The sequence below is a fragment of the Tyto alba genome, unplaced genomic scaffold, assembly GCF_018691265.1.
Source record: "Tyto alba isolate M040663 unplaced genomic scaffold, T.alba_DEE_v4.0 Super-Scaffold_41, whole genome shotgun sequence".
Lineage (NCBI taxonomy): Eukaryota > Metazoa > Chordata > Aves > Strigiformes > Tytonidae > Tyto > Tyto alba.
Window position 1 is genome coordinate 8,062,027 of NW_024881317.1, and position 26,206 is coordinate 8,088,232.

General features: G+C 41.1%; 1 protein-coding gene across 1 annotated transcript in view; it reads left to right on the forward strand.

Annotated features, from left to right (window-relative positions):
• AGBL1 (AGBL carboxypeptidase 1) overlaps window positions 1–26,206 on the forward strand; it is a 209,082-nt gene that overhangs the window by 34,167 nt on the left and 148,709 nt on the right. Inside the window, exon 6 of the mRNA XM_032994199.2 lies at window positions 17,053–17,090. Coding sequence (XP_032850090.2) covers window positions 17,053–17,090 — 38 coding nt within the window. The remainder of the gene's footprint in view (window positions 1–17,052; window positions 17,091–26,206) is intronic.

Sequence of the window (26,206 nt, forward strand, 5' to 3'; positions counted from 1 at the left end):
AGGAGATGTGTCACAGGGATAATCTGAATACTAGAATTCTCTTAAGAATGATGGAGAGACACATGGAAGAGATTGAACTGCAAATGTATCCTAGACTCGGTGCAGGCAGCTAGTTTCCTCAGTCTTAATCTTGGATAATTTCTTGCTGGTAGACCACCATACACATTTTTTGCTGCAATTTCATCTCCTGGATTGACCTAGACTTTCAGCTGCTCTCTACTTGAACAGAAGAACATGTTGTATGTCCATTGCCAGCCAGTATTTTGAGAATAAGAAGAAACTCAACATGCTAACATGGCGGTTAGTTCCTCTACAACCTGATAAGGTAGCTGTTGTGACTGTGTCTTTTTGAGTAATGCCCCACATACAGCTTTATACCTTTGTTTATTTGGCAATGGTTCCTGATAGAAGATCAAAACCAAATCATCCTTAACTCCTCTTGTTAGTCTGTGTTTTGCCATTAATCATGTTGAGCAGTTTGGATACTTAATTGGAAAGTAACGCACGATTCTATTGGAATGTGGTCAGAATTAATCAATGCTTAGTGCCTGCTTATTCTCAAATTGCTATTTGGTTTATTTGATCCCTGTAGAAAATTCATTGGAGGGGTTGAAATATTTCTTTTGAGCTGTGTCACAACTAAATGATGTGCTTCCCATCTGGCCTTGATTTACATGGAATTTAGCCTAGAATTTCTGCCAAATAAAATTGGTAAATACTGTCCTCAATGAGATGATGCATGCAACAAGGGAAAAAGAGTTGTCTTTAAAATTCTTGTTTATATAAAGTGTCTTTTCAACTTGACTAATATCTCAGAAAACATGGAGCATAGATAGGTACATCAGTGTGATAGGTAAATAAACCCTAGTGCTCAAATTTAATGCAATGAGCCATTGTAATAGAAGAAATGATCTCAGAACCTAAGGTGTCCCAGTTTTATGTGGTTCCTTCTCCTCTGTTCTTTTTACAGTCTGTGTGGTTTCTCTCAAATAATGATCTGTTCTGATATTAATAATAAGTTATAAAATCTCATTTCAGACTGATGATATCTCAGTGTTGCTTTGCAGAGTAAATAGAGTTGCATTGCAGAATTATACTTTACTGGCATTGTACCGTTAATAGAAGCAGATGAGAGAAATTGAAAAATTAAGAGGTAGAGGCAAGGGAGAAAGAGATGCTTTCAGATGAGATTTGAAAATAGATGAAGAATTGATGAGGCAGAGAGGAATACGGTATACCAAGGTTGTTCCAGATGGCTGGACAAACATGTTGCATACAGAAACCCTGGTGCCATCTCTTGGTAGACTCTGGTATGGCAAGATCAAGCACAGATACGCCTACCTCTGCGGCACAAAAAATTGGCAAATGAACACCATATAAAGAGAAATCCATTTCTAAGCTTAACCTGATATGTCATGAGAAGGGAGGAACTAGTTTATAAATGGGCCCACTTAGTGAGGCTGTTATTCTGAAAGATATGTTTGCTTTTTTCTTTTAGGTCTAGTTTGTATTTTGCTTCTATTTCAGGTAGAAGTAACAGGCTGAAAAAGAAGCGATGTTTTCAGCTGAAGGGCTTTCTTTGTCCATTATTTCTTCCCCTTTGGTGAGATAGAGGGTTATATTTGGAAAGACGGTATGATGGCAAGTCGCTGCTGTTCTCAAGTTCTTGACTTTTCACACCCAGTGGCTATGGCAGATGTAATTCATGGCTGACCTCACATGATGTCTTTGGGTATGCCTATACTGCAGGCAACTCTGTGCTCCTTGAGTGGGAGATTCTCCCCACCCTAGCTTTAATTTACCTCATTCTGCTAACAACTGTTAAGGCTTGCAGTAGGGCCTCCAGTGTGGGCTACCCAAGGCTCGGAGGACATATTATCCAGTCTGAGACTATTATTCATGTTGCTGTATCTGTCTCACTGTTGGTATTTGTGCTAACTAGATTAAAGCTAACACTTAGGTGCCTCACTACATTGAAATTGCATTGCTTCTTAGAATCTCTCTGAGGTGTATCTCCCATGTAACTGGAGAAACCACTGCCATTCCCATCCAAATGGGAGGTAGGACTTGATTTCATACATCAGTTGCACCTCAAAGTGTTTCCCAGAGTTAAAGAAAATGTTAACAATGATTCCTTGTAGCTGAGTGTGATAGTCCCGTAGAAGGATAGGTCAAGAATGGTGCATGCTGGTTATGCTAAGCATTTCATAAGTAGCACAGAAGAAACAGAGTGGAATAAATAAAAATTTTAAAATTGAGAATGGAGCTAGAACTATTACAAAATATTGTGCAGTCTTAGGAAGAAATTAAGAGTTTGGGGTGGCTTCTGAGAGATGAGGAGTGGGTAAGCCGCTCCTGATCTGGAGGTGCAGAAAGAAGGCTTTCACCAGTGGTGATAGGGCTATAAATGTAAAGAAGGCAAAAGGTAGAAGATAAAAGATCTCTCATGTTTCAAGTGCTAATCTGAGATATGGTGTGTTACTGTGGGCTAGCCACCCAAGATCAGAATTATCATACGCTCAATGCATACTCTTAAACCCACACTTTTCTAATGCCTTCCTAAGGGTAGTGAGGGTATGATCAGTTGTGTCCGAAGCACTTGGTGAGGACTGAGAGAGTTGGGGAAAGTGAGAAAGGAGAGAGAAAAGCAGTAGTGAATTTGTGAAAGGTTTTATGCTCAGCCAAGATGCAGTTGAATTAGACAATGGAATAAATGTGGAGCTGGCAGAGCAAGGAAAGGGTTGAGAAACATGGTTATGTGGCCTTGTAAGCATGTTTGAGGTGGATGTTAAGTGCCAGTTTTCAGAAAGCATCAGCCAGACAGCCCTTGGGGACTGGGACTGGAGGGAAGGGATTTCTAAGCAAAACCTATGTGAATTTGCTCATAGAGGTGATGAACAGGTGCCCACCCTGACTGTCTGCATCTATTTTCCTGTGCCAAGGAGACAAAGAAAGAATCCTCCTCAGAAATCACTGAGTTGTGTAATGATGTGAATCTCTGGTAGAGGCCAGAGAATGAGTAGATAAAGATGAGGACACTCACTAGTGTGTTAGTGCATGTGAGAGCCCAGGAATCTCCTCTCCTTTGCCTTTCACTTGATTTATTGCCATTTCTCCTCCTACCCAGAAGCCTGTTACCCTTATGAAGGGGGTAGAAAGCAGTTTTGAAATCCTCCCCACAAAAGCTTTCAGTCCAAAGGTAGACAAGGGAAGTTTGATGGAAACAACAATGAAAGGAAGCCTCAGTGCAGAGCTTCTACAGCAACAATTTTGCACAATGCTGGAACCAAGCAGGTGCTATTCCTGCAAGGAAAGCAGCCCTAAGAATTTCCTGGAATTGCTGTGGCTCTTTTCCAGCTCTACCAGTGCTGGCAATGCCGTCAGGTGAAGTGCAAGCCAGTCTCTAGAACTATCAGCGGTTTTAAAGCACAACAGTGATTAGAGCTGTCCTGATCAGAGTTATATGACACAGTGTCAAAGCCCTTAGCAACAGCCTTTCTACACTAGGATTCCCTGTCCCAATAGCACTGCTGGAGCTGAACCAGCTGTAGCAGCAGCGGGTTAGGTGGCTTTAGGCAATGCAACTGACCCATTTCCAGCAGGCAGGATAGAGAGTGAGAGGGCTCCAAAGTCTTCACAGTTTCTTTCAGGCTCTTTTGTGTAGTTATTGAGTTCTCTTTATAGAGAATAAAAGAGAAATTGTAAGTACTAGAGTATTTACCAAGCGTGGGTGAAATGAGTTTTGTTAGGAAGAGAAGATTTTGTAACAGCAGTGCTATAGATGCAGCACAGGTCTCTAGCTTGGTAACACTGGCAGGGCTGTTCTTGGTCTCTTTATCTACAGGGCAACACTTGGAATGGCAGCAATGCCAGTAAAATCTGTAAATAAACCCAGAGTTGAGCTGCTCTGGGATGTGTTCAGAGACAGGGCTTGGAACATGAAGGGGAGAACCTGAAAACTTGAGGAAGTGGCTGGTGAAGAAGACCAGGGCTGCTGACTCCTAATACAGCTGCAGCTCTGGGACTGGGAATGGAAACTCCTCCTAAAGTGTAAACCTTGGAAAGGTCATGACTCTGAGATGAGCTTTTACTGTCAGGCTGCAGAACAGAAAAGAGAAAATCGTCCCATATCTTTGCACATCTACCCCATGTGTTTCTTTCTTCTCCCATGTTAAATGGATATAGTTTGTGCTTTGTGTGGACCATAGGACATACATTGTAATGGCACAACAGGTCTCACTGTCTATCCAAACCCTTAATTTCCTTCTTATTTTCTATGGTTGTTTTAAGTCACACTTACATATTTGTGGTTATTAAAGCTTTCACCACCTTCCAGATTTTTCTGTGTAGAAAAAATAAGGGCATGTGGAAGAAACATCCTGATAATGCTCGTAATTTTTACAGTGCTTTATAATTATTTACCTCCATCACTTCATTCTTATATTTACAGCTCAAGTTCTACCAGCCTTGGCTTTGATATGGTCTGTTTTCAGATCCCAGACTTTGGCTTGATTATATCAGATGGAAGCTTTCCAATGAAAGGAGAGAGGAAAAAAATATACTAACTTTTATTACTTAGTCTTCTGCAAATTACTGCTTCAAAAAGCCCCTGCAGTTGTGCCAGTGTGACATTGCAGCTTTCAAACAGCTAATACCAGGAGAACTTGTCCCAGTATTTACTGCATTTTGGCTTGTTATTGACTTTTTCTTCCTTATCAATCCTCTAGCTAAATATTGTGAAGAACAGGCACCAGCACTAAGATGTGACAGGATTATTGCTTAATAAGGAATTATACATGTGTAACTGAAAAAATTCATTAGTCTACGGTTGGCTGGATCAGCCACAATAGCCAGATGCTGGCTTTCAACCAGTCTTGCAAGCTCCATGATGGTGTAAGGAGCTTGCATTCAAGGGTAGTGTATACTGCCTGCTCTCAAATCTCCTTGCCTGTAGATGTGGGGATGAAACCTGAGGCTGTGCTTTGGTGCTTTTGTGATAGTGTGGTCTTCCTGCTCATCCTGAAGTCTTAATGCATCCTGCCCATTGGATCTCAGTCACCAGCTGGGTAAATTGCTGTATGGAAGGCAACATGGGTGATCTAACAGAGAATATTATTCCTCTGACTCTTGGGCATACTACTAAACTAAACATACTTCTCTTTCTTTTTCAGGACCCCTACCTATGCCATTCCCATTTCCATCTTATGTAGTTGATTGTTCTTTGAAATGCTAAATATCCTGAGGCTCTGTGATTGCAGAGGGTCTCATCTCTGACCTGCAGGCTGTAGGTTGCTTTCCCTGCAGCAAGATGTCTTACTTCTGTTGTGCCTGAGCTGCAGAGATGAGGACAGGACAAGGACAAATTCACAGAGGGTGCTGGAGTGGTGGTGCACCTGCTACTGTTTGAGGCTGTGGCCTTTTGCGATGGTGGCTCAGCCTACTTGCACAGACAGCTTCTGCAGAAGATGCATCCTCATTTGCAACATCTGTCCTATTTAGTTGGAACCTGATCACATGTCCTCAGATAACTCTTCTGCCTTTCGTACTGCAGCTTGGAGATCTTATGTCCAGAAAGCTGCTGCAGGGCAGTGTGAAAACTGTTCACTTTCCACACCTTGGCTCTTTCCCACAAAGATGTATCTCTTGGTGTATACAACACAATACAGCAGTATCCCCATTCCCCCCTCCCACCTGCCAAGTAAGACAGAAACCACAGCATGGCAGAGGGAGGTGAATAGCAGGCTGGTTTTTCTTCTGCTAAACCTTTTATTGAAAATCCCAGGCAAGTTATTAAGCTTTCCTCCCTGCTCTGCAATTGCAACATCTATTTTCCCAAAGACTTCATGTTTACTGTACTTGCCTGTGGCAAAACTAGTCAATATTATATGTTTCTAGCACTGCTCTACAGGTGTTTTGCAGTCCTCTGTTTTGACAACACACAGTGGGTAAAATTGGCATTTCTTTTGCATACAATACAGATTTGAAAAATGTCTTATAAACTGGCTGTTGGTGTTGACTGAAGGGACTTGGGTCAGTGAGGGCTGAGTTTTCTGAAAGAATGTCCAGTTCTCTAGAGATATTTAGATGTGTGAAGATAAAAGGGAATTTAACTGTAACAGAAAGCCTCTCAGCAGGTTAAAGGCCTAACTTGTACAGTTAAGAGGTAGTTCTGACCTAGTATACAAAGGGGCTGTGAAAAATCCTGCTGAGTGCTAGCTGCATGTTTAGACATAAAAATGCCTTTTAAATTCAGGTCAAGAAGCTTAATGTGAATCTGTAAGAGAATGTTACTCTATGTTTCTCAAGCATGTTTATGCATTGTTCTCAATTTGAGACTAATAGTACCAATTAAGCTCAGTATTTTGTACACTCATGGTTTATAAACAAATACCCCAGTATTTCCAAGCATATTCATATTTGGCAGCATCAGGTGGGACCATCAAACTGTAAAGTGCCCAATTCCCACTAAATTCAGCGCTGAAAAGCTAAGTATGTATGTGAGGGAACACAATCATTGAAAGAGATGGGAAGTGAGGGTAGCTGGAAAACAGGAGAAAATTGGTGACAGATTCTGCATATTTTCTTCAATATATTTTGTTGACATTTCACTTGCATGTCAGCTGCTCAAGCAGCTCTAATTCTGGCCACCATCATTTGGGATTTAGGTAAGAGCAATATATGGAAACTGCCTAACCTGTTGTCATGGTTTAACCCTAGCTGGCAACTAAATGCCACACAGCTGCTTGCTCACTCCTCCTCTGCCCCCAGTGGGATGGGGAGGATAATTGGGGGAAAAAAAGTAAAACTCATTGGTTGAGATAAGAACAGTTTAATAATTAAAATAAAATAAGCAATACTAATAATTGCAATGAAAAGGAAGATAACAAAAAGAGGGAAATAAAACCCAACAAAAACAAATGATGCACAATGCAATTGCTCATCACCTGCTGCCAGTCCCTGTGCATCAATCAGCACCTCCTGGCCAACTCCCCCCAGTTTATATACTGAGCATCACATCCTATGGTATGGAATATCCATTGGGCTAGTTTGGGTCATCTGTCCTGACCACGCTCCCTCCCAACATTTCGTGTACCTCCTTGCTGGCAGAGAATGGGAAACTGGAAAGTCCTTGACTTGGGATAAGCACTAGTTAGCAACATCTAAAACATCAGTGTGTTAACAACATTATTGTCATACTAAATCCAAAGCACAGCACTGTATCAGGTGCTAGGAAGAAAATTAACTGTCCCATCTGAAGCTAGGACACCTGTGTGCATAACAAGGGAAATGATGCTTACCTAATTGGGATGCACATGGAGATTGATAAATGGAAAGTGTTGCATGCAAGAAGATTAATTGTCATCAGTATCTCTTTCCGCTTGCTCCTGATCACAAATGTGGTTGTAACACTGTGCTGTCAGTGCTGCAGCTGATGTGTAAACAGCTACTCACTCATTCAAACTATGGCCTTAGTACTACAGACAGACTGTAACTGGATACTCATCCATAGGCAGAACTGACTAGGGCTATACGGTTATGTTATGACGCTATTGCCAGTTTGCAACCACCCAAGTTGTACCTTGTCATGCAGCACAGGGGGAATGATTCCAGCAGATAAACTTGCATGAAATGGCTTCTTGCTCTGTCATGTTCAAAGCAACTCTGCAAGCTAGCTCTCTTCCCTAGAGGTTTTAAGCTTTAAGTTTCCTTTGGCTGGACTTTATGGATGTTCTTCATCTGAATAGGACCAGAGGGGAAACAGAAGTGCCATGTAAACGCAAACTGATGGATCTATTTCTAGAGCCTTGTAATATGGAAACAGTACCATTAGATAAAAAGGAAAAAACACATGTTTTTTTTTGTCTTGTGCTCAACATCAGTCATGCCACCTTTTATTCTGAGGCATCTGACTTACTTAAAGAAAAGGTTGTCACACAAGTTAGCCTTGTTTCTTGGTAAAGATCAAGGAAAATGGTGCTTTCTCAGTCCTTCAGATTCATATTTCATGCTCTTTCCAAGTCTCTCAAATTATACACGTTTTTAAAATTAGTTATGCTGAAAGTCATTAATTTCTTCGGTTAAAATGACCAACCAACCAAAACCCCCAAACAAAACAAACATCAAAATCCTAAGCAGTGAAACTGCAGCAATGGCTGAAATGAAAGCTCAGATTTTTCCATCCATTGTAGCAGCCTACTTACATACAGTAAAGGTTGCTATTTCCAACACTGCTGCTTTACAGCTCAAGAGCACCTTTCATTTCAAAATGCTTTTTAAAGTTGTTGTACCCTGAGATTACTGCTGCCTTAGAGATGGTTTGTACTAACCAGTAGTCAGGGAGAACTACGGCTCTTAGCCTTGATTACTTTGAACCAGCCTCCTTTCTGTGCTCTCAAATAGCTCTGGGCACAAGCAGTGACATGTTAGATACCTTTCTACCTGGACTGTCGGAAGCACAAGCTGCCCTTGGATATCTCACTGCCAGCAATTGATAGTATCCATAAAATAAAAATCTTGCAGATGTTTGCAGGCAATATAGTGTGAGTGCAGGCTCATTTTTTGGCATCATAAAGTCCTAGGTACCCCCAAGCTCTACCTTCCCTTTTAAAGTTTACCATCAGAGACACCCTAATAGCAAAGCACCTGCAATTCAATTTCTGTTGATGAGGACAGAAGTCACAGGTGCCCTGAGATCTGAGCCGGGGGTTCCTGGGTATGTCACCAAGCAGTGTCCTTGGCTTCATCAGGCAGCAAGTAGGGTCTCACCAGGCATGTGGATTGCATCCCTCTCCCCAGTCTTACTCTGGGTGTACGCACCACTCAGAAAAGTTCGAGGCAGAAGGACCTAGAAGCAAGCAGGATGGGGCTGGGTCTCTCTTCTATGCTCTGCGCACCTACCTTGCTGTGAGCACAATGCTCATGTCAATCCCTGGGGTCTCTGGAGCAAAAGCTGTCAGGCATAGTGAAATGATAAACTCTGAAAAAGTTGACAACTAAGGAGTGAACCAACAGACCACTGGGCTTTTTCTCCCTAGTAACAATTGGGAGTAGAAGACATCTATCTGTCTAGGGAAAGGAGGGGTTTTAACCCCACTCACTGACATGCTTTAATTTGTGTATGTGATGTTTTGTAAGGCTGTGCTGGTGCTTGTTAGCAGATGTGGCCTTGATGAGTATCCTCACCGCTTCTCTTCATCAATCAAGGATAGCATCAAGACCCTTTCTCAGTCCCCCTACATGTGTCCCTTGGGTGGGAGAGTTGGATTCTCACACTGTCAACCTGAAACTGCCTGGGTGATGAATCTGTTAAGAATCCTGTCTGATTGTGATCCTTCCAGCCTCTTCATCTTGATGTGAATGACAAGCTGTCACAGCCTGCCTCAACCATATTGGTGACATCTGACCCTAGAGAGGGAGTTGACAGAAATGGGAAATCTGAGGTATGGCTTCTGCTTGAGGAAGCAGTGCCAGCTCTGCACCATGCTGTAAGAAATGCCTGGGCATTTTTTTGGCAAGGATTTAAGTGCATTTCATGTACCTTGTTCTGCTTTGTTACTAGTTTGAACATAATTTATTTTAAAGCTATAAAGAATAGGTTGCATTTTTAGGATACAGATGTCTCTCCTTCTGTACTTGTGTATGAGAGAGAGTAGGATACTTGTAAGGATGTCTGGAGGATAACCCTGGAGTAAGTTTTCTTTCTGGGAGGTAGAGGTGAAAGAGGCTGGAAGGATATGCCTGTTCACTGATTTTAACCTAACAGGCTCCAGGGCAAGCAGAGGTGTTTGGAAGATGCTGCAGTGAAGGCTTTGAGCTGGACCTGGAAACTGAGATATGCTTATTGTATTAACCATGAGAGCAAGAGAAGACCTCACACTGGGGCTTCTGCAACACAACTCCAACTTTTCTACAAGAAGCAGTATGTCTTTTGGAGAACACATTGGCTTCAGCTCACCAAAATGCAAGATAGGACAAAATTTGCTCCTGGATCTGTTGTAGGGCTAAAATACAGGGAATCATCACTCCTTTTGCTGTTAAGACTTGTTAGCTATTAGCATTGATTTTGGCACCTGTGCACACTTTTTTTTTCCCTCACAACCCTCCTCTTAGTGTTAATAGCCATATAAATCTCCAAAGATAGTGAGGAAATACTGTTTAGTATGCATTTAATTTCTCTACATTTTTTTGTTTGCTCACTAATTCTATTCAGCAAAATGAATTGCATCACAGAGAATAGGTTCCATAGAAGATATATATTTGTATTAAACACAGTGTGTGCTTTTCCAGGAGAGAAAAGAAAATAAAAAAAAAGTGCTGGTTACTGGAATTAAAGTAACCATTAGAAAAGGAGCGTGTGATTTGTATTCCCTTTCCCTTCACCGTTACACTGAAAGCACATCTGTGAGCAACAGCTGGATCTCCAGACTCCACCTGTTGGCAGTGTGTAGGACATTGCAGACTGTGAGCAGGCTTTGCCTGTAGCGTAAGTTTTAATGCCTAGCTAACAAGCTGGAATTAAAGTGGACGTGATGGGTGTTTTTGCATAAGTCCTAGACCAGCAGTGCTATGAAAATGCCAGCAGCATAAGCAGTTTTTTGCCCACCCATATTTCCAAGACTTGTGAAGCTGCTGGTTTTAAGCCATTAAAAGAAAACAAATCACTGTGCAAATGCCTGCATATTTAAGATCTGTATTTCTAGGCCACAAGGGAAATGACTATTCAAGGCATCTGTCTTGGATCAGATCTACCTTCTGGTAGGATTTATAAAGCACCTATTGCCGTGGTGCCTACATGTTGTTTCTAAATGCGTCTCAGTTGTCAAATGTGAAATTGTCTTTTGAGTGAGTTGCTCTGTGACTGTATAAACTCCACTAGTTAAGTACGAGTCCCGGGGGTTGGAGGCAAAATGCAGCCAGACAATATGTACACTCAAGGGCACTTAATTCCTCCCAGAGACTGGGGCTATGGAAGCTTAGGGGATTTAAGCCTGTAAACTATGATACCTTGAGCCCTCAGCCAGGGTTTCCATTGTGCTAGATGCTGTACAAATATGTATTGCATGGTCCCTGCCCCACACTGCTTGTGATATAAATAAACATGACAGCAACAAGTGAGTATACTGTGAAATAGCAGGGTGAAGGGCAAAAGGAAGGAACATGGGCTGAAGCCATGCTGGTTGCCAGGTAGGGGCAGAACCTTTTCTTACATTTCTGTAAAAATAGTGCTTTACATCTTTATCTAGGTGTGATTGCCTTTAGGAATGAGATCAGGCATCAAGTTGGAGAGATATTTAATAAAGCACCAAGCCACTAGCTTTCATTCAATAATTTGAAGAGGATGTTTCATGTTTTAACATGTAAAAGGTACAATCTCACAGGAGAAGGAAAGCTGGTTAAATTATTTGGGGGTTGATTAGCATAGCCCTTTTGGATAATTTCTTTGTTCAGTCTTTGGCATCTCTGCTGTTCCCTATCCGTAGTTCCAAGATAGTCCTAAACAGGTGGGCACCAACATCAGTGTGTCCTGTGAGTCTTAAAATCCTTCCATGCAGTCTACCATGCACCTCTTTTGTAGTGGTTTTTTCATTTTCAGGAGTTATGTTTTTGTTTGTTTTGTTCTGTTTTAATACTGGAGTGGAACAGAAGTAAATGATCTATTCAAGAGACAGAAACAGAGGCACAGTGTTGTCCATCACACCGCCCAGTGCTACAACCTGTAAGCTGAGATCAGAGTGGAGAAAAAAACCCAAGAGTGACCCCAGCTTTCAGTCTCCTCTGTCTGCAGTGATTTCCAGCTAACACTGTCCTGGTAACTCAGATCTGAAAGGGTGACCTAGGCAGAAGAGTCCTTTGTTTAGGCTTTTTAGCAGTCCAGTTTTATTGGTTAATGCAATTGTGCTTTGGCTTGGTAAATGGAGTTTTTCTTTGTTGTTGCTCCTGTTTTCTACGCACAGGATCTGGAAGTTGTGCTCGTCTATCTGTCTGCTAGTTGTACTTCTGCCCTGACATCCAAGCTGCTGACTTGGAAACACTTCAAATATTTCCGTTCTTCAGAGTGGCTGTCTCAACTGCTACTACTGGGAGTTTTTAATGTTTTCTGATTAGGGAGCAGCATTTATTATTATGCCTTTTAATATAGGGCAACTTTATTTATATGTCTTTTTTTCTGAAATATATAAATGAGTCTCCTTTGAGATACACTGGGATTGACAAAACAGCTAAGATTTTGCTAACGTTACCACAAAGAACAGAAAATCAGAGGAAGGCATCTGGACAGATTTGGCAGGTTTTCTAATGATTTCTTTTCTCTCCCCCATTCCTTCTTGAGACAAATGCAGAGTTCTGCACTGGGCGCACTATCAAATTCTCTGGTCTAGCATATGGCTCATCAAGTCATCTTTTTTGTTCTCTTAAACTTTTCCTCCTGTTCCCATCTCCCCCCTCCCTGTCCCTGTCCTTGCTCTCATGCACAATTTATTATCTCCTTTCTCTCTGTCATCCTGTCCCAGGCTTACTCATCTCATCTTCTGATGCCAGAAAAGATGCTGTTGATTTGCCATATGGTGTTAAGAGATGCCGATATTACTGCAAACGCCATTTGTCTGGCTTGATGTAAGCCTATTGATGCATCCATCAACTTGCTGCTGTTTTCTGTGGAAGTCCATTCTGAATTCTCTTCTATGTCTTCTTACTTGTTTCCCATAGGGAATTTTGTATGTTTGAATTTGTCCAGCATCAAAGATGGGTAATATTCTGGGGACACTTGCTGACAGCTGACTTAAAGTGTAAATTACAACGCTGATTTAAAGTCCAAACTTCAAACAAATACAGGTAGATAATTCTACACAGGATAGGTGTGAACTATTTTTGCAGGATATTTGTGGATGCTAAGAGTTTGCATAAGTTCAAAAGTGCCCAGGCAAATATATGGAAGCAAAATCATCTAAGAGGTAAAAAGCCTCCCAAAGGCACCATTTCTAGCTTCTGAAATCTCTGGACTGAAAATTGAGAGAGTCTAAGTCTGTTCTGGAATTTCTAGCACTGTGGTTTTGCTGTGGTCTTCTATGCTTCCCTTAGCCACTGTTAGCCACAGGATAGTAGACTATTTAGACTTTCAGTTCAAGCTGGTGCAGCTGCTCTTTTCTGGCCTGGCAAACCAACTTTATGCTTAGAATACCTGTTTCTCATTTCACTTCTATTTATCTAGGATTAAAATGTAGGGATATAAGACTATAGTCATTCCTGGGTCATTTTATTCAGACCCTTTCCTCATTGGCAACTGACCATAACAGTCCCATTATAAGCAATTCAGTCTCCATTTTCAAAGCCATTAGGTTGTTCGTCCCATCTCTGCCAAGAGGATGTTTCAGAGCTTCATTTTTCAGTGCTTAAAAACCATCCTTTAATTTCCAGTTGAAATTTATTCATGGCCATTTTATACCCATTTATCCTTGTGCCAAGTTTGTTCTTTAGATGAAGTAACTCTCTGCCTGCCTTGGTGTTTACTTCTCCCCCACCCGGTGTGTCTATGGAGAACAAACAAGTCACCTCTTGACCATCATTTTGCTAAGGTGACAAAACTGTAATGTTTAATTCTTCTCATGAGATATGTCTCAGTTACCATAATTATTTCCTTATCACTTTTCTGCATGGTTCCTTCAGAGTATGGCACACAACTGTTCAGGTGAAGCCTTCTATGAAAACATTCATGCTTTCCCTTCTCCACTGGCAGTGGTTTTCCTGAGACCTGATCTGTCCTTTTCATGGTTGTCACCCTGCTGGGTCATGCTTGTCCTCATCCTCTAATGGGCTCATATATCCAGGGTGTCCTTCTACTCATTTCCAAACTATGAGCCCCTGCTCATAACAGCAATTCTTATTAAACCCTAAATGCATAACCTTGCACTTTGACTATTACATTTCATCACACTTCTATTGCTTCAGAATTCAAGAAAATCCTGTTACTCCTGAAAGATATTACAAACTCTCTGATATTGGCAGCAGCTCCTGACTTCACACCATCAGCAGATTTTGTTAGCATGCTCTGACTTTTTGTGCCAAGGTCATTAATGAAAAGATAAAATAAGATCAGTCTCAAAACATCCTTGAGGACTTCCACGCATAACTTCTATCCAGACTAATAATTCCTCTTTTGGCACAACTTCTGTCATTGCCTCTTTAACCAGTTCCTAACCCATGTTTCAATTCTTACACTAATCCTCATGTTATCTAGCTTGGCTAATAATTTCCAGTGTGGCACCATATCAAATGCTTTATTGAAGTACAGATAAATTAGATATACCACGTTTTCCTTGTCTAGAAAAATCAGTTATCTTATCAAATAAAGTTACCAAGTTAGACTGGCTTGATCTATTCTCGGTAAGTCCATTTTATCTCTTAAACCTATTTTATCTGCTTTGCAGTTTACCCTCAAGTCTTCAGTTATATTTTCTTTCAAAATTTGTTCTAATGCAATGCATACTGTTGAAGTCAGTCTACTGGATCTGCACCTACTTATGACTAACTGTAGAGTACATGCGGTAGGACATACAGAACACTGTATATTGCCTATGCCAAAATCCTTGTGAAGAGTTGCAGGACTTGAAGACATTAAATGTTCTAGTTTGGTTCCACTTTATTGCCATACTGTGTACAGGCATGGACTGAGACATATGTCTAAGCTGTTAGCCTGGGATGTGGGAAACCCAGCTAGCTACAGCTGTAAGTCTGTAGTGTCACTTCAGAAGTAGGTGGTGATTATGAAAATGTCTGATTCTGCTGAGTGGTGGTGCTGGGTTCTGGGTGATACCACCTTTAATTTTTTTTTTTTTTTTTCAGGACATGTTTGAATTTTCCATCCCTCAGTACCATCTGGGTGGACTTACATCTTTGTGATAGTCTTCGGTTTGAAAGCAGTTGCAAACCTGTTCTAGCAGGTCACATCAAAAGCACAAATAGGTCTTATCCATTGACTCAGACCAGATCAGGTCTCTCCAAGCCTGGAGAAGTGATCAAGGGTAGTTAAGGCTGTTGAAGGATCAGCTATATGGTATGGCCAGGAAGAGTTTAGGTCTTCTGGAGCAAGTGTGATAAGGAATTAGAGAGAATGAGTACTCAAATACAGTAGGAATAGATTACACTACGTGAGAATGTGGTTTGGGAGGCCTGAGGTCTCTGAAGACGAATGAAGTTTTCTGAATGCAATCTGGTTTACAGACCCCCAAATAGTATTGAAGAGTCTGGATTTTCTGATTGATTGGTTGATGGGAATTTTGCTGGCAGTGTTGGTATTACGACAGTGGCATAACTCTACTGAAACTCTTTGCAATGCTCATAAGCACCCCCAAAATAAACTAGATGCCTACAGGAGGGAGATCCTTAGATTTCTTCTGCTTGGAGCCAGAAACTCTCTGGTCCTTCATTCATTGCTCTGCTGTTCTGACATGTGATTGAGACATCACCTTAAGCCTGCAAATGTCGGTATGTAATGTAGTCTCCTTTACAAGACACGTACATGAGTGTGAGCTTTGGGGCAATGCTTTGGATGGAATTTTAATTTGCATACAGCCATTTACTTTGTCTCAAACTTTAAATTCAGGGAAAGACTGAGTGATTAGTGGCTTTAACTTATTCCTTTTCTTAGCATGCTGAATAGCTGGTGGAATACAGTATTCCTCCCACCAGCTGAATGATTGCTGTTCAGGTGGAGTTAAAGAAGCAATGAGAGCATGACTGTGCTCCCACTGGTGAGATTTTTAGCTACTGATTTCCTGTTCTACCTGTATTTGTGTGTGTTTCTTTTGCAGTTTGTTTGCAATGAATCTGTCAAAGTTCAACAGTGACAAAATGACATTAGATAAGGATGTCGACCCAACATCAGCAGGAATCAGCTCTTAAATCTCTGATGGTTTCAGCTACTCTTAGGACACACAAAGAACAGCAGCTTGATGACAAAGAATATTTATTTTTTTTCTGCAGGATGATAATTGGCTCAGTATGGAAGTTAATATGATTTTATTTGGGGATTGGTTTGTAAAGAGATTATATTTTAAGGAATACTTGGACATGGAGGATTTTGTAGCTGTATTTATTTAATCAGCTGTGGGCACTTGAAACTTCACAGCGGTAAGCCATGTTAGAACATAGATCTTCTTGCTCCAGCAGAGCATGACTGGAAAATAAAGTGTTCTGTGGGGCTGGTGGGATGGAGATTATACCACATGAGGAAGAAATTTGCCTCCAGGTGGCGGGGAGCAAGGATGTCTCAGTACAGCTTTTCAAGCTACAAATATTAGTGACCAGCTCCCATTCAAACCACTACTATGATGACTCAGGTAGGTTGAGTTGCTTATCTGCACACTGAAATGATGCAGAAGGTCAATAGAAATCTCTGTGTATCTCTCCACTCCAGCTACTTACTCTCTAAGCTCAATGGGGCAAGCAGTGTTACCACAGAGCTTTAGCATCTTTCTTACAGGTCCTGATCTGAGTGGGGACCTTTACATGATGCTGCAATGCAAAACATTGTTGTAATTAAAGTGAATTACATTTTCTTTTCAGTTAAAGCTGGTGGGAGGGAGGACAGGGGTAAAGCTTGTTTTGAGAAAATGGAGAAGGGAATGGAACTTGGTTGGAAGTACTGACATGGATGTCCCATCTTGATGCAGAAGTTATCATCTACTGATGTAGATAGAAGCATTGGTATCTGGAGTGGGCATGTGCTGAGTCTCTGATAGAAAGAAATAGCTCTTGAGCAACAGTTTAAAGACTTGCTTCATTACTTTGGATATGTGGGTGTTGCTTTAAATTTAATGGTCACTACAAATCAGTGTAACACTGAAGCTAGAGGGCTAAGAGCCTTTTAGAATAACTGAGTCAGCTGCAAACACTAGATTCTCTGCTGGTGTAAAACACCACAGTTCTGTCAAAGTCGATCATAAGCTGTCAGTTTAGACCAGCAGGGAAGCCTGGCCCAGAAGACTGTGAAGATGAAGGTCACAAAAATTATTGAAAACAATTAACATTATTTCTCCATCTCTCTTCTTTCCCCAGGGCAGCCATTGAGGCTCTGGCAGCTTTGCTGAAATCAAGTAAGCTTTTTTTTTTAATTCATATTCTTTCTGACTTTCTTTTCTGTGCTGTGGTGCTGGACAGAATGATCCTGTTGAACCTCATTCTCCCCTGGTATCCCCTCTTCCCTCAGTTCCAAAGAGCACTGCTAGAAAAGAGAGGCAGTAATGAAGTAGTTTCCTATAAGTCTAGCTATGATTCTTGGAGCCCCATGGCTCTGTGGACACACAGCTCTATGGGAGATGGTGCCCTAAGTCCCAGGGAGCAAGCTGCTGAGGGAACCAAACAAGACCCATATTCTGAGTATTTAGGGAACAGTGCTTGTCCTGGGACTCAGTACAGTAGAAGAAATGGGGAACCTTTGCATCCAGTGACGAATGATTATTGCTCTGTTCCAGCATCACTGGAGGATGAGGCCAGGACCTGTCTGTGCTGTGGTGCTGTTGTACTATGTTCTTACCTGAGGCTGTTAGCAAAGGCTTGGAAAACTTCTGTAGTCCAAAAGAGATGACCTTATTCTCCCCTGCAAGCTTGTTAGGTCTGATAATATGCAGACAGTGCTGAGATCTAGTGATTGCTGGGGTACAACCCTGCTATGGCAGGCTGTGCTTAACATTTGTACCAGCTGGATGTGGATGTTGAAGACCTTAACATGGATTCTCAGTCACACACTGCTGGCGTGACTGTTCCTGAAGTGAACGTGCTACCCTTTTTTGCCTTTATCCCATCTGAAAACACTTAGCTTTTTATTACCAGAATTTAATAAAGCTTTGATTAAGAAAGAGCACTCTAGTATTGCAGACAATCTACTCTAAAATATATCACAATGGCGTATTGTTCTTCTCTCTTCCTTTTTCTTCCCCTCCCCCTTCTCTTTTTCATAGTATTAGAAATAAATGCATTTGTGAAAAATTGTAGCCCTGGAAGCAGTGCTTAAATGAGCATGCTGCAATGGGATCGTGTCTGAGTTGCAGCCCCTCAAGTGATGAATTTTGAAATAATGCCTCGGTATTAACCTTGCTGCCTAGATTTAAAGGTCACATTACTGCAACAAGAAAAGACCTTCTGGTCTGGGCACTAAATCTTAATAAGGTTGGTTGTGGGGCTACACCACAGCTGCTTGCAATACAAAAGCAAAATTAGCCTTCAAAGTAAAAAGAAATTTACAGAGAAGGCTGGAAAAGTGGAGCAAGAGCTGAAAGTTCATCTGGCAGTTTAAGCTTTTCTCCTGCACTCCTGTTTTATGGTAAATACTAGGAATAGAAAGTGAAATTCTGTTGTCCCAAGATATTTATAGGGTAAGCTTTCTACCTAGAAGCTTGTTCTAGGTCTAGAGATGAGAACAGTATGTAGAAGTGGATGACTAATTACCAAGGAAAGCTGTGAAATGTTGTCTCCTGGGGAGTTGGAAACACATGTGAAAGTTGGGGGGGAGCTGAGAGTGATTTAGGGAATCTAAAAGGATTGCATTCAGCTTCTAAATTCTACAAGCCCGTTTTCTCCTGGAGTGAAGCAACATATTTTTTTTTTTAAGCCACTTAATCCTCAAAATTTTCTGTGTGACTCTTTTTGGCCAATATAGGTTGTGAAGGCATCTTGGTTGGTTCTTCCCTTTACACTTTCTTTGCTTTAGGAAGAGCATAGAGACTTTCCAGTGCTGGAAGAATACACTAATCATTTTGGTTGGTTGTTTCAGGTGATTTCACAGAAGGTACCAAAAATTAACTCCAATGAGAGTTTAGTTTATTGACCAAAGCAGTCCACACACTGTCACTCTGGTTGATCACTGTGATGCACAGATTAGGGTTCTCATGTTCATTTGTACTGTTGACCATTGCAAACAAAGGCATTGTTTGGGAGAGACGTTTCTTCATTTTGAGACAGCTTTCCCAGTTTGCTGTTATGTGTCCTCTTCTCCTTTATTATTCACAAATGAGCAACACTGTTGCTGCAACATCAGCTACTGCTTCCATGGAAAAGTGATTTTTAGGAAAACACATGATCTGTTTTCAGCTGATGTTCTTTTAAGAACTGGGATTTGGGAAATGCTGCCAGTACTATGGATTCATATAGAGCACCAGAGCCCACAAGTCAGCCTGAACTGTGTTTTCTTATGTGTTCTTCAGTCTGATGCTAAGTGGTCAAGAATGTCTTTTAGTTTTCTCCTTGTCCTGTGGCTCAGGACACAAGAAGCTCCAGGCTTCTGTAGTAGACTGCTCTGGTAGCTGCATACAAATGAGCAAGCTGTGTCTTTTGGGAGGTGTGAGTCAGGACATGTGAAAAACAGCTCTGGTTCTTCCAGAGATAAATTCACCATGGCTGGAAAAAGAGTTGAATTCTTTTTTCATGATTGCATCAGGACAGCTTTGTTTGTCACAGTTAACTTATGTATGCCCATGACCTTAGTGCCTTTGAATGGTACAGGGGTTCTTAGTTAAAAATCAAATCTGGTGAATAGTAAAGCACTTGAAAACTGCTTATGAAAACAAGGGGTAAAACTGTACATGGCAAAGCACCCAGAAGCCCGTTACCATGTTTTAGATGGGATACATACTAAATGGGAAGCAGGAATCCTGGGATGTGCTACAGTACTGAATTGGTGGACTGATTGTTGTGAGCTTTTTTAGAGACTAGCAGTAACTCACTTGCTGGGAAATGGTGGTTAAATTTGATTTTTCTGAGGGTGAAGGCTATAAAACAGACAGGACAAGAACACACTAATTCTTGAGGGTCTCCCTGTAAAGCTGTTGTATCCTTATGTGCTTCAGCCCAAGGTGATCACGAGGGTTGTACACAGAGTTGTGTTGGAGGGTACCTGTCTCTCGCTTTTGGTAGAGATCCACAATGGGAAAACACACTGTAATTTTAAAGGGAGCAGGCAGATGGCAGTGTGCCTCCCTGATGGATTCATACACATCCATCTTCAGCTCCTCAGGCTTCCATAAGCTCTACCTGAGACTTTTCCACCTGCAGAGCCAGGGGCTGCCTGAAACTTTTTGGCCTCTGTCTCTTTCCTAACGGAAGATGATGCTAAATGCCCACTTAACAGGTGCATAACTGGAAGCAGCAAGATTGGCCAAGAAAGAAGGCATCAGTGTAAGAAAAAAATTACTGCTCCAGTTGTACCTGGGAAATTGTTGCTGCTATGTTTCAGAGGGGGAAGTATAAGATTGTCCAAAGAAATAAGTGATGGGACACTACAAAACTGTGCTTCATCCACAACAAGGAAGAAATTCTTGGAAATCCAGTGCAAAATGGAAGTGACCTTGGTTGTCCTGTTCCCCTGTACATAGTGGAAATCAGTGATAGTCATAGACATGGTGAATAATGGAGGAATAGAAGTCTAGGTATCTTCTAATGACAGTGCTGCATCTTTCAATCAGTGGAAGCTCGGATTAGCAATATGGAGCTGTTTCTTGCTTGATCATCAGCCAGTCTCTCACTGCTGATTTCTAAGCATCCCAGAGTTACATTATCAATCCTTGCATGCTACTCTCCCTGTTGCTGTTCTCCACCTGCCATGCCCACGTGCACACAGCAAACAGCTTGTAACAAGTCCTTCCTCCATTGCCTTGCTGCATTTTTTTATATCTGTCTCCACCATGCTGTTAACTGCCTCTGACGGAACTATGTTATTATATAGGCTGAACATGTTTCTTGGTAAATATCTATAATGGTGCTGAAGTGCCATGAGAGCATCAGGAGATTTTTTTACTCTTGAATGTTACAGGCAAGCTTTCCAGTGTTACACCTGTCCTTCCTTCCTCCTAGATGCTTACTACAGCCCAGTGTGGGGATAAGGGAGTAGACATCGATATCTGTAGATAAACTGAAGTGGGATGAGGCATGGCATCCCGCCCAGAGTCTCTTTTCTCTGTCCCAGGGTACACCTGCTACTTTTTCCACTGTTCTTTGGCTTTGTCCTATTTCTCTGTAGATCTGTCTTTGTACCTTGCTCCAGTTCTGTCTTAAGGCCTGGGGAGCTCATCACTAAGCCCTCCTTTGCCTACAAGAGGCCCAGGTGTGGAGGGGGCATACCCCAGCTGGACTCTGAGCAGGGGTAGAAGGTGAGGCATGCCCTCCTTGTCACTCTTAGCCAAGAGACCTGTTGCTTTTAGTGAACTCACCTCCCCAAAACAAAACAGGCAAACCATTCCTAGTTTTGAAAGAGTGGAAGATAACTGGACACTTGCTACATAAGCACAGACAAGTCCTTATCTAAGGGTTCGAAGGATGAAGGCAGTGTGAAAGAGCAAACTGGACGCTGCCGCTCGGCACCTCGAGCCACACGGTGGCAATGTTATTATAGGGATCCCCGCTCCCACCGGTGCTTAATCCAGTATTTTTTTTTGGTGAGTAATTTGTTTATCAGCAGGTTATTTTAATCTAATTTTGGTTGTATTTGATATTCCTGACTATCTGTACTTCCCAGAATTAGCAGCTTGCATGTCTGTAAGGAAATTAGCTAGAGCTGATCTCGGAGGCATTTGTTCAGCGGATATTGAAGGAAAAGGCTAGGGAAATGGGCAGGCCTTTCTTGCAGTAAAATTGTAATGAGCAATTTAAAAAGACAGGTTGTGGGGATCCCCGATCATGCTTATTTCATTAAGCCAATTCTGTGTGCTAACAGCAGTTATTGCCAGTGGCCTTTCCCCTCTCTTCCTATATCTCTTCCTCCCTCCTTTTGTCATCCTCTTGCCTTCCCTTTTCCCTCCCTCAGCTTTTCATCTCTCATTTCCTGCTCTTTCCTCCTCATCTTCTGTCAACTAACCTTTATTTAACCTTTCACCTGCTCTTTTTTTTTCTTCAAACCATAAGGATTATATCTTGTGGCTGGTGGGATAAAATAATCAGTGTCATTCTTTTCCTTTTATGTTAGTATCAAGGAGGGACATGTAACTTTGTGAGAAACAGAAAAAGATGTTCTAGCACATAAGCAGATTATGGTTTCTAAAAGGCCTGCACCCTCTATGTCTGGGTTCATAATGCTTTGCAACAGATCTACTGACACAGGTCTTTGACCTTGTGTCAAAATAGTCCAATGGTTAAACCATGTCAGTTCCTGTAGCCAACAGCATGATGTCTGTGATTTGCCTAATATTTTACCAGGTACTCATTTCTCATGATCAGTTTAAGGCTTCATTACCTGCTCTGGATTCAAACTCCATTAACAGTCTGGCCCCAAATCTATCATCACAACCTGTAGGGTACTGTGATCAGAGTTGAATTTTGCAAATAGTTCCTTTCATAATCATCTAAAACAAGTTCTGTGTCTACCCTTTCTTCCTGAATTTCAGAATGTAAGTAGTCTTGATTCTATAATTCTAAGCTTATCTCTTTGAGAAGACCCATTCATGGGGAAAAAAAAAATTTTTGAATATCCTTTATATTTCTTTCCCCAAGATGTTTTTTCATTCTTAGCCATATCCCAAACTGAAAGTAACTCAGTGCTCCAGAGGAAAAGGTTGGTTTCGTCCTCTGGGGCATGGCAGCTTCCCACTGTTTTGCTCCTCAGGGTGCATTTAACGGAATCAAAAGTGTTGAAGAAATGCATTTTTTTCTCTGTTGACATCCTTATTAGTGATTGCTTACTACCTTGGTTTTGGCATGGGCAATGTTTGTGCCTCCAGTGATGATCTGGCTTCAGAAAATTCAGTGGCTGAATTTGAGGAAGTCTTCTAAATTCTAGCATCCTTATTTGAACCCTTTCAAATCTCTTTGGTCAGACAAATCAAGCTGGAAATTTTGTGCAAATATATTGTTTGTTTGGTTTGTGTTATTTTGTTGTTTTTTTTTGGTTGGATGTTTTTATTTTTGTTTGTTTTGTTTTGTTTTTTGTGGATTTCCAGCTTTCTGTTGAGTTACGACCAGAAGATGATGTGAAACTGAAATATAAAGAATATATATTAAATATATATATTATAGATGTAAATATGTTATGGATGTATATAAAGTATATATATTTATATTATATATATATTTAATATTTATATATGAAATATAAAGAATATATATAAACTGAAATTTTTTAAAGTCAGTTTCCTCCTGGGGTTACTTCAAAAGTTTTGGAAGGGGTTGGCTTGCTCTATCTTAATTTTTACATATAAACAAAGCAAAAAAGGCAAATTAGAGAAGAATCACCATGGCATAATACAGTTTGTATGACTGCCACTGAATTAGCCAACACCTGGAAGTAAATAAAATATTTTGGAGTAGAAAGAATGAGCTGTAAGCTTGTGTCTGACTCCTGGTCTAGGAGCAAAATATGGCACTTGTAGTTGCTAGTAAATCCTGCCTGTGTTCTCTACCTTTGTGCCAGTTTCATTTGTCTATCCTAAATGCCTGAATAAATTCCTGGACTCTGTGAAGTTTACAAAGGCACAATTACAGTAGTCTGGCTTCCAACAAGAGTTGAGCTAATACTAGCTTCTTGCTGGAACTGTAGAGCCCACTGGGTCCAGCACTTAGTGGGTGACTAAGTCTCTCTATGGGGAAAATTAATTTTGATTCTATAGGAAACCCTCACGCTTATCTCTAGCAAAAATGGCCTTTCAACTGAATAAAAAAGCTCTTTTCTCTTTGCTTTAGGAGATATCTTGCATCTTTTATTCCCAAGAGGTAATCACTAGAATGGGGAAGTTGGTGATTTTCTTATTCCTTTCACTGTCTTAGGGGCCATAGGGTTAATTTAGCAGAGTATTCTTATCTCCAAACTGTAGCAATGTATGTTCTTGGCATAATGAATCTGCTGAGTGGCATCAACAAAGACATTTAAGCAGATAGACAGAAAGATAAATATCTCTTTGTTCTGCCTGGTAAGCAGTGCATTGCTCATCATATTTCAGGTTGACTGTAATTCAGTTTTGTGATTAAATATGCTGCATGTTTTCCAGTGGTCCCTGTATTTCTGGCAAACACTTCAAAGGAGACCAGAATGCGAATAGGGCTTCAGAAATGTCCATAGAAACACTGACAGTCATGAGACTTTTATCTACCTGACTGAAACCCTGGTGTTAGAGTCTGTCCTTGTCCCCCAACACAAAATCAGAATTCTGTCAAAAGTGGGGACTTCTTTGTAGTGTGATGCCCTTGCTAATTGAGGTGCATCTTTAATCATTTGATGCTTCTGCACATTGGCTGTGCATGCATGTTAAATGTTTTTGGCTAACTGCACAAATTATTCAGGCCAGCTATTCTGTCCTGTAGTGCTTAAACTTTCACTGGTTAGTAGCACTGCCCTGGAAGCCAGAAGTGGAGGGTCAATTCTAGAAGTGTGGGAAACTGAGGTGACACTGAACATTCCCTCATCACCCATCCCAGCCTCAGTAGGCAGAAAATGCTCTGCCGGTGACATGTTTGAAGGTAGTGAAGACAGTGTCCACTTTCCAAGATGCCAAAATAAGATTAGGAAGACAGACTGTTGAAGGAGAAGTCAGAGATCACTTAGATATGATCCAGTAGTTAGTTTATTGAGATTTAGTCAGTAAATTTAGGTATGTAAAATATTGAATAAGTAGAGGTGGGTTGGAAGTCAATACTCTACTGTATACGACACTTAAAGTTAGTATGGGATACAACAGTAGTCATGTAAGCTTACTATAGGTATCTTAAATGTTACATGCATGCAAAAAATGTCACTTACCAATCCATCAATGTCTGTGTTCAGGTGAAGATCTCTCAGCCTTGAGGGGTAACCTTGAGATGCATCCCTACTCAAGGGTAGATCACCGCCATGCAGCTAGATGCTATGGGGGGAAAGCTCAATGGGCCCTGATGGCTGCAGATATTTATAGCATAAAGTGGTTGATTTATAATCAAATTTTCTACTGTTAAATCAGTTTTGGCCACTTACCAGCCCAGTTTCTAATCAAACCATTTTGGGCGGGGGGGCGCTGACAAGTTCTCATTGATAGCCTCCCAAAATAGGATTAACTTCAGTTAGGCTTTGCTGATCATCTGCCTGGAGCAAAGTTCAGTTAGTTCAAACATGAGGACTAAACCCGTCACACAGGCCAAGCATGAATCAAAATAGGAAGCATCATCCTTGGGCACTTCTGAAAGCCGTGTGGAATGAGGACTTCCATTTCCACTGAATGCTGACCATATCCAGGGAGAAGGGATGGGACTAATGAAAGAATAGGAGCAAAAAGGTCAAAAGATATAAGACATTTTACCACTTACCACACAGATCATCCATACGCACTATGGGAGGGGTGGGTTCTTGCTGCCTACAAATCTGTGCAGTGCTGTTTGTACCTGTATGATTCATTTCCACCATCTGTATTTGTGCCACAGTATAGACAGATACCCATGCAGGTGCATCCATAGATGGAGAGACCAACAGACACAGACAGGTGGGGAGGCCTCCTTTTTCCATTCTGCCTTCTGGAGATCTTGGCATACTTCCTTCTTCATCTAGTCACTACTTTATTGACTATACAACTGAGAAGATAGAAGAAAAAAATAAGAAAAAACCTGACAACACAGGAGAGCAGAGGAGAGTCAATTAAATCAGACAGGAGAAACAAAATGAATGGGTTTTTTGCCTCTTCAGCAAGTAATACTCATTGGTTTTGATTAAGGTGCTGAGGAAACTATCTGTAGTCCTGCCTTTTCCATCTCCTCTTCAGAACAGGATATCTCAGCTTCACTTTTCAAAGCGCATTGGTTTTGATTTTAAAGGTGATAAGTACTACAGAAAACATGAGGAGAAACACAGTGAAGTTATTTTGCTCAGCTTCCTCCATGCTTTTCATCCAGTGATAAAACTGAGACATGGGACGGTTGTGTGGTCTGGTCCTCTGGAGCTGGGATCTAAACATGGAAGTCTGTCTTGGAAAGAAAACATCAGAAATGCATTTTATGATAATTCTATTTTTTTTTTCTTTTTTCTTTTTTTTTTTTTTTTTAAAGTAAATTCCCTGAGAATCTCTACCCACAGTGCATTCCAATATTTCCTTTTTTCTATCAACATTGACGCAGAAAGCTTAGACTTCAAGCACTGAATGCTAGGGGTTATAAATACCTAGATCTAGTCCAATTTCATCTGCCTCTGAACAGTTCAGGGAATCTCTGAGTCTGATCCCAGTTGTCCCTACTTTACACTCCCTGACTCTCTTCTTCTTGTCATATTTTA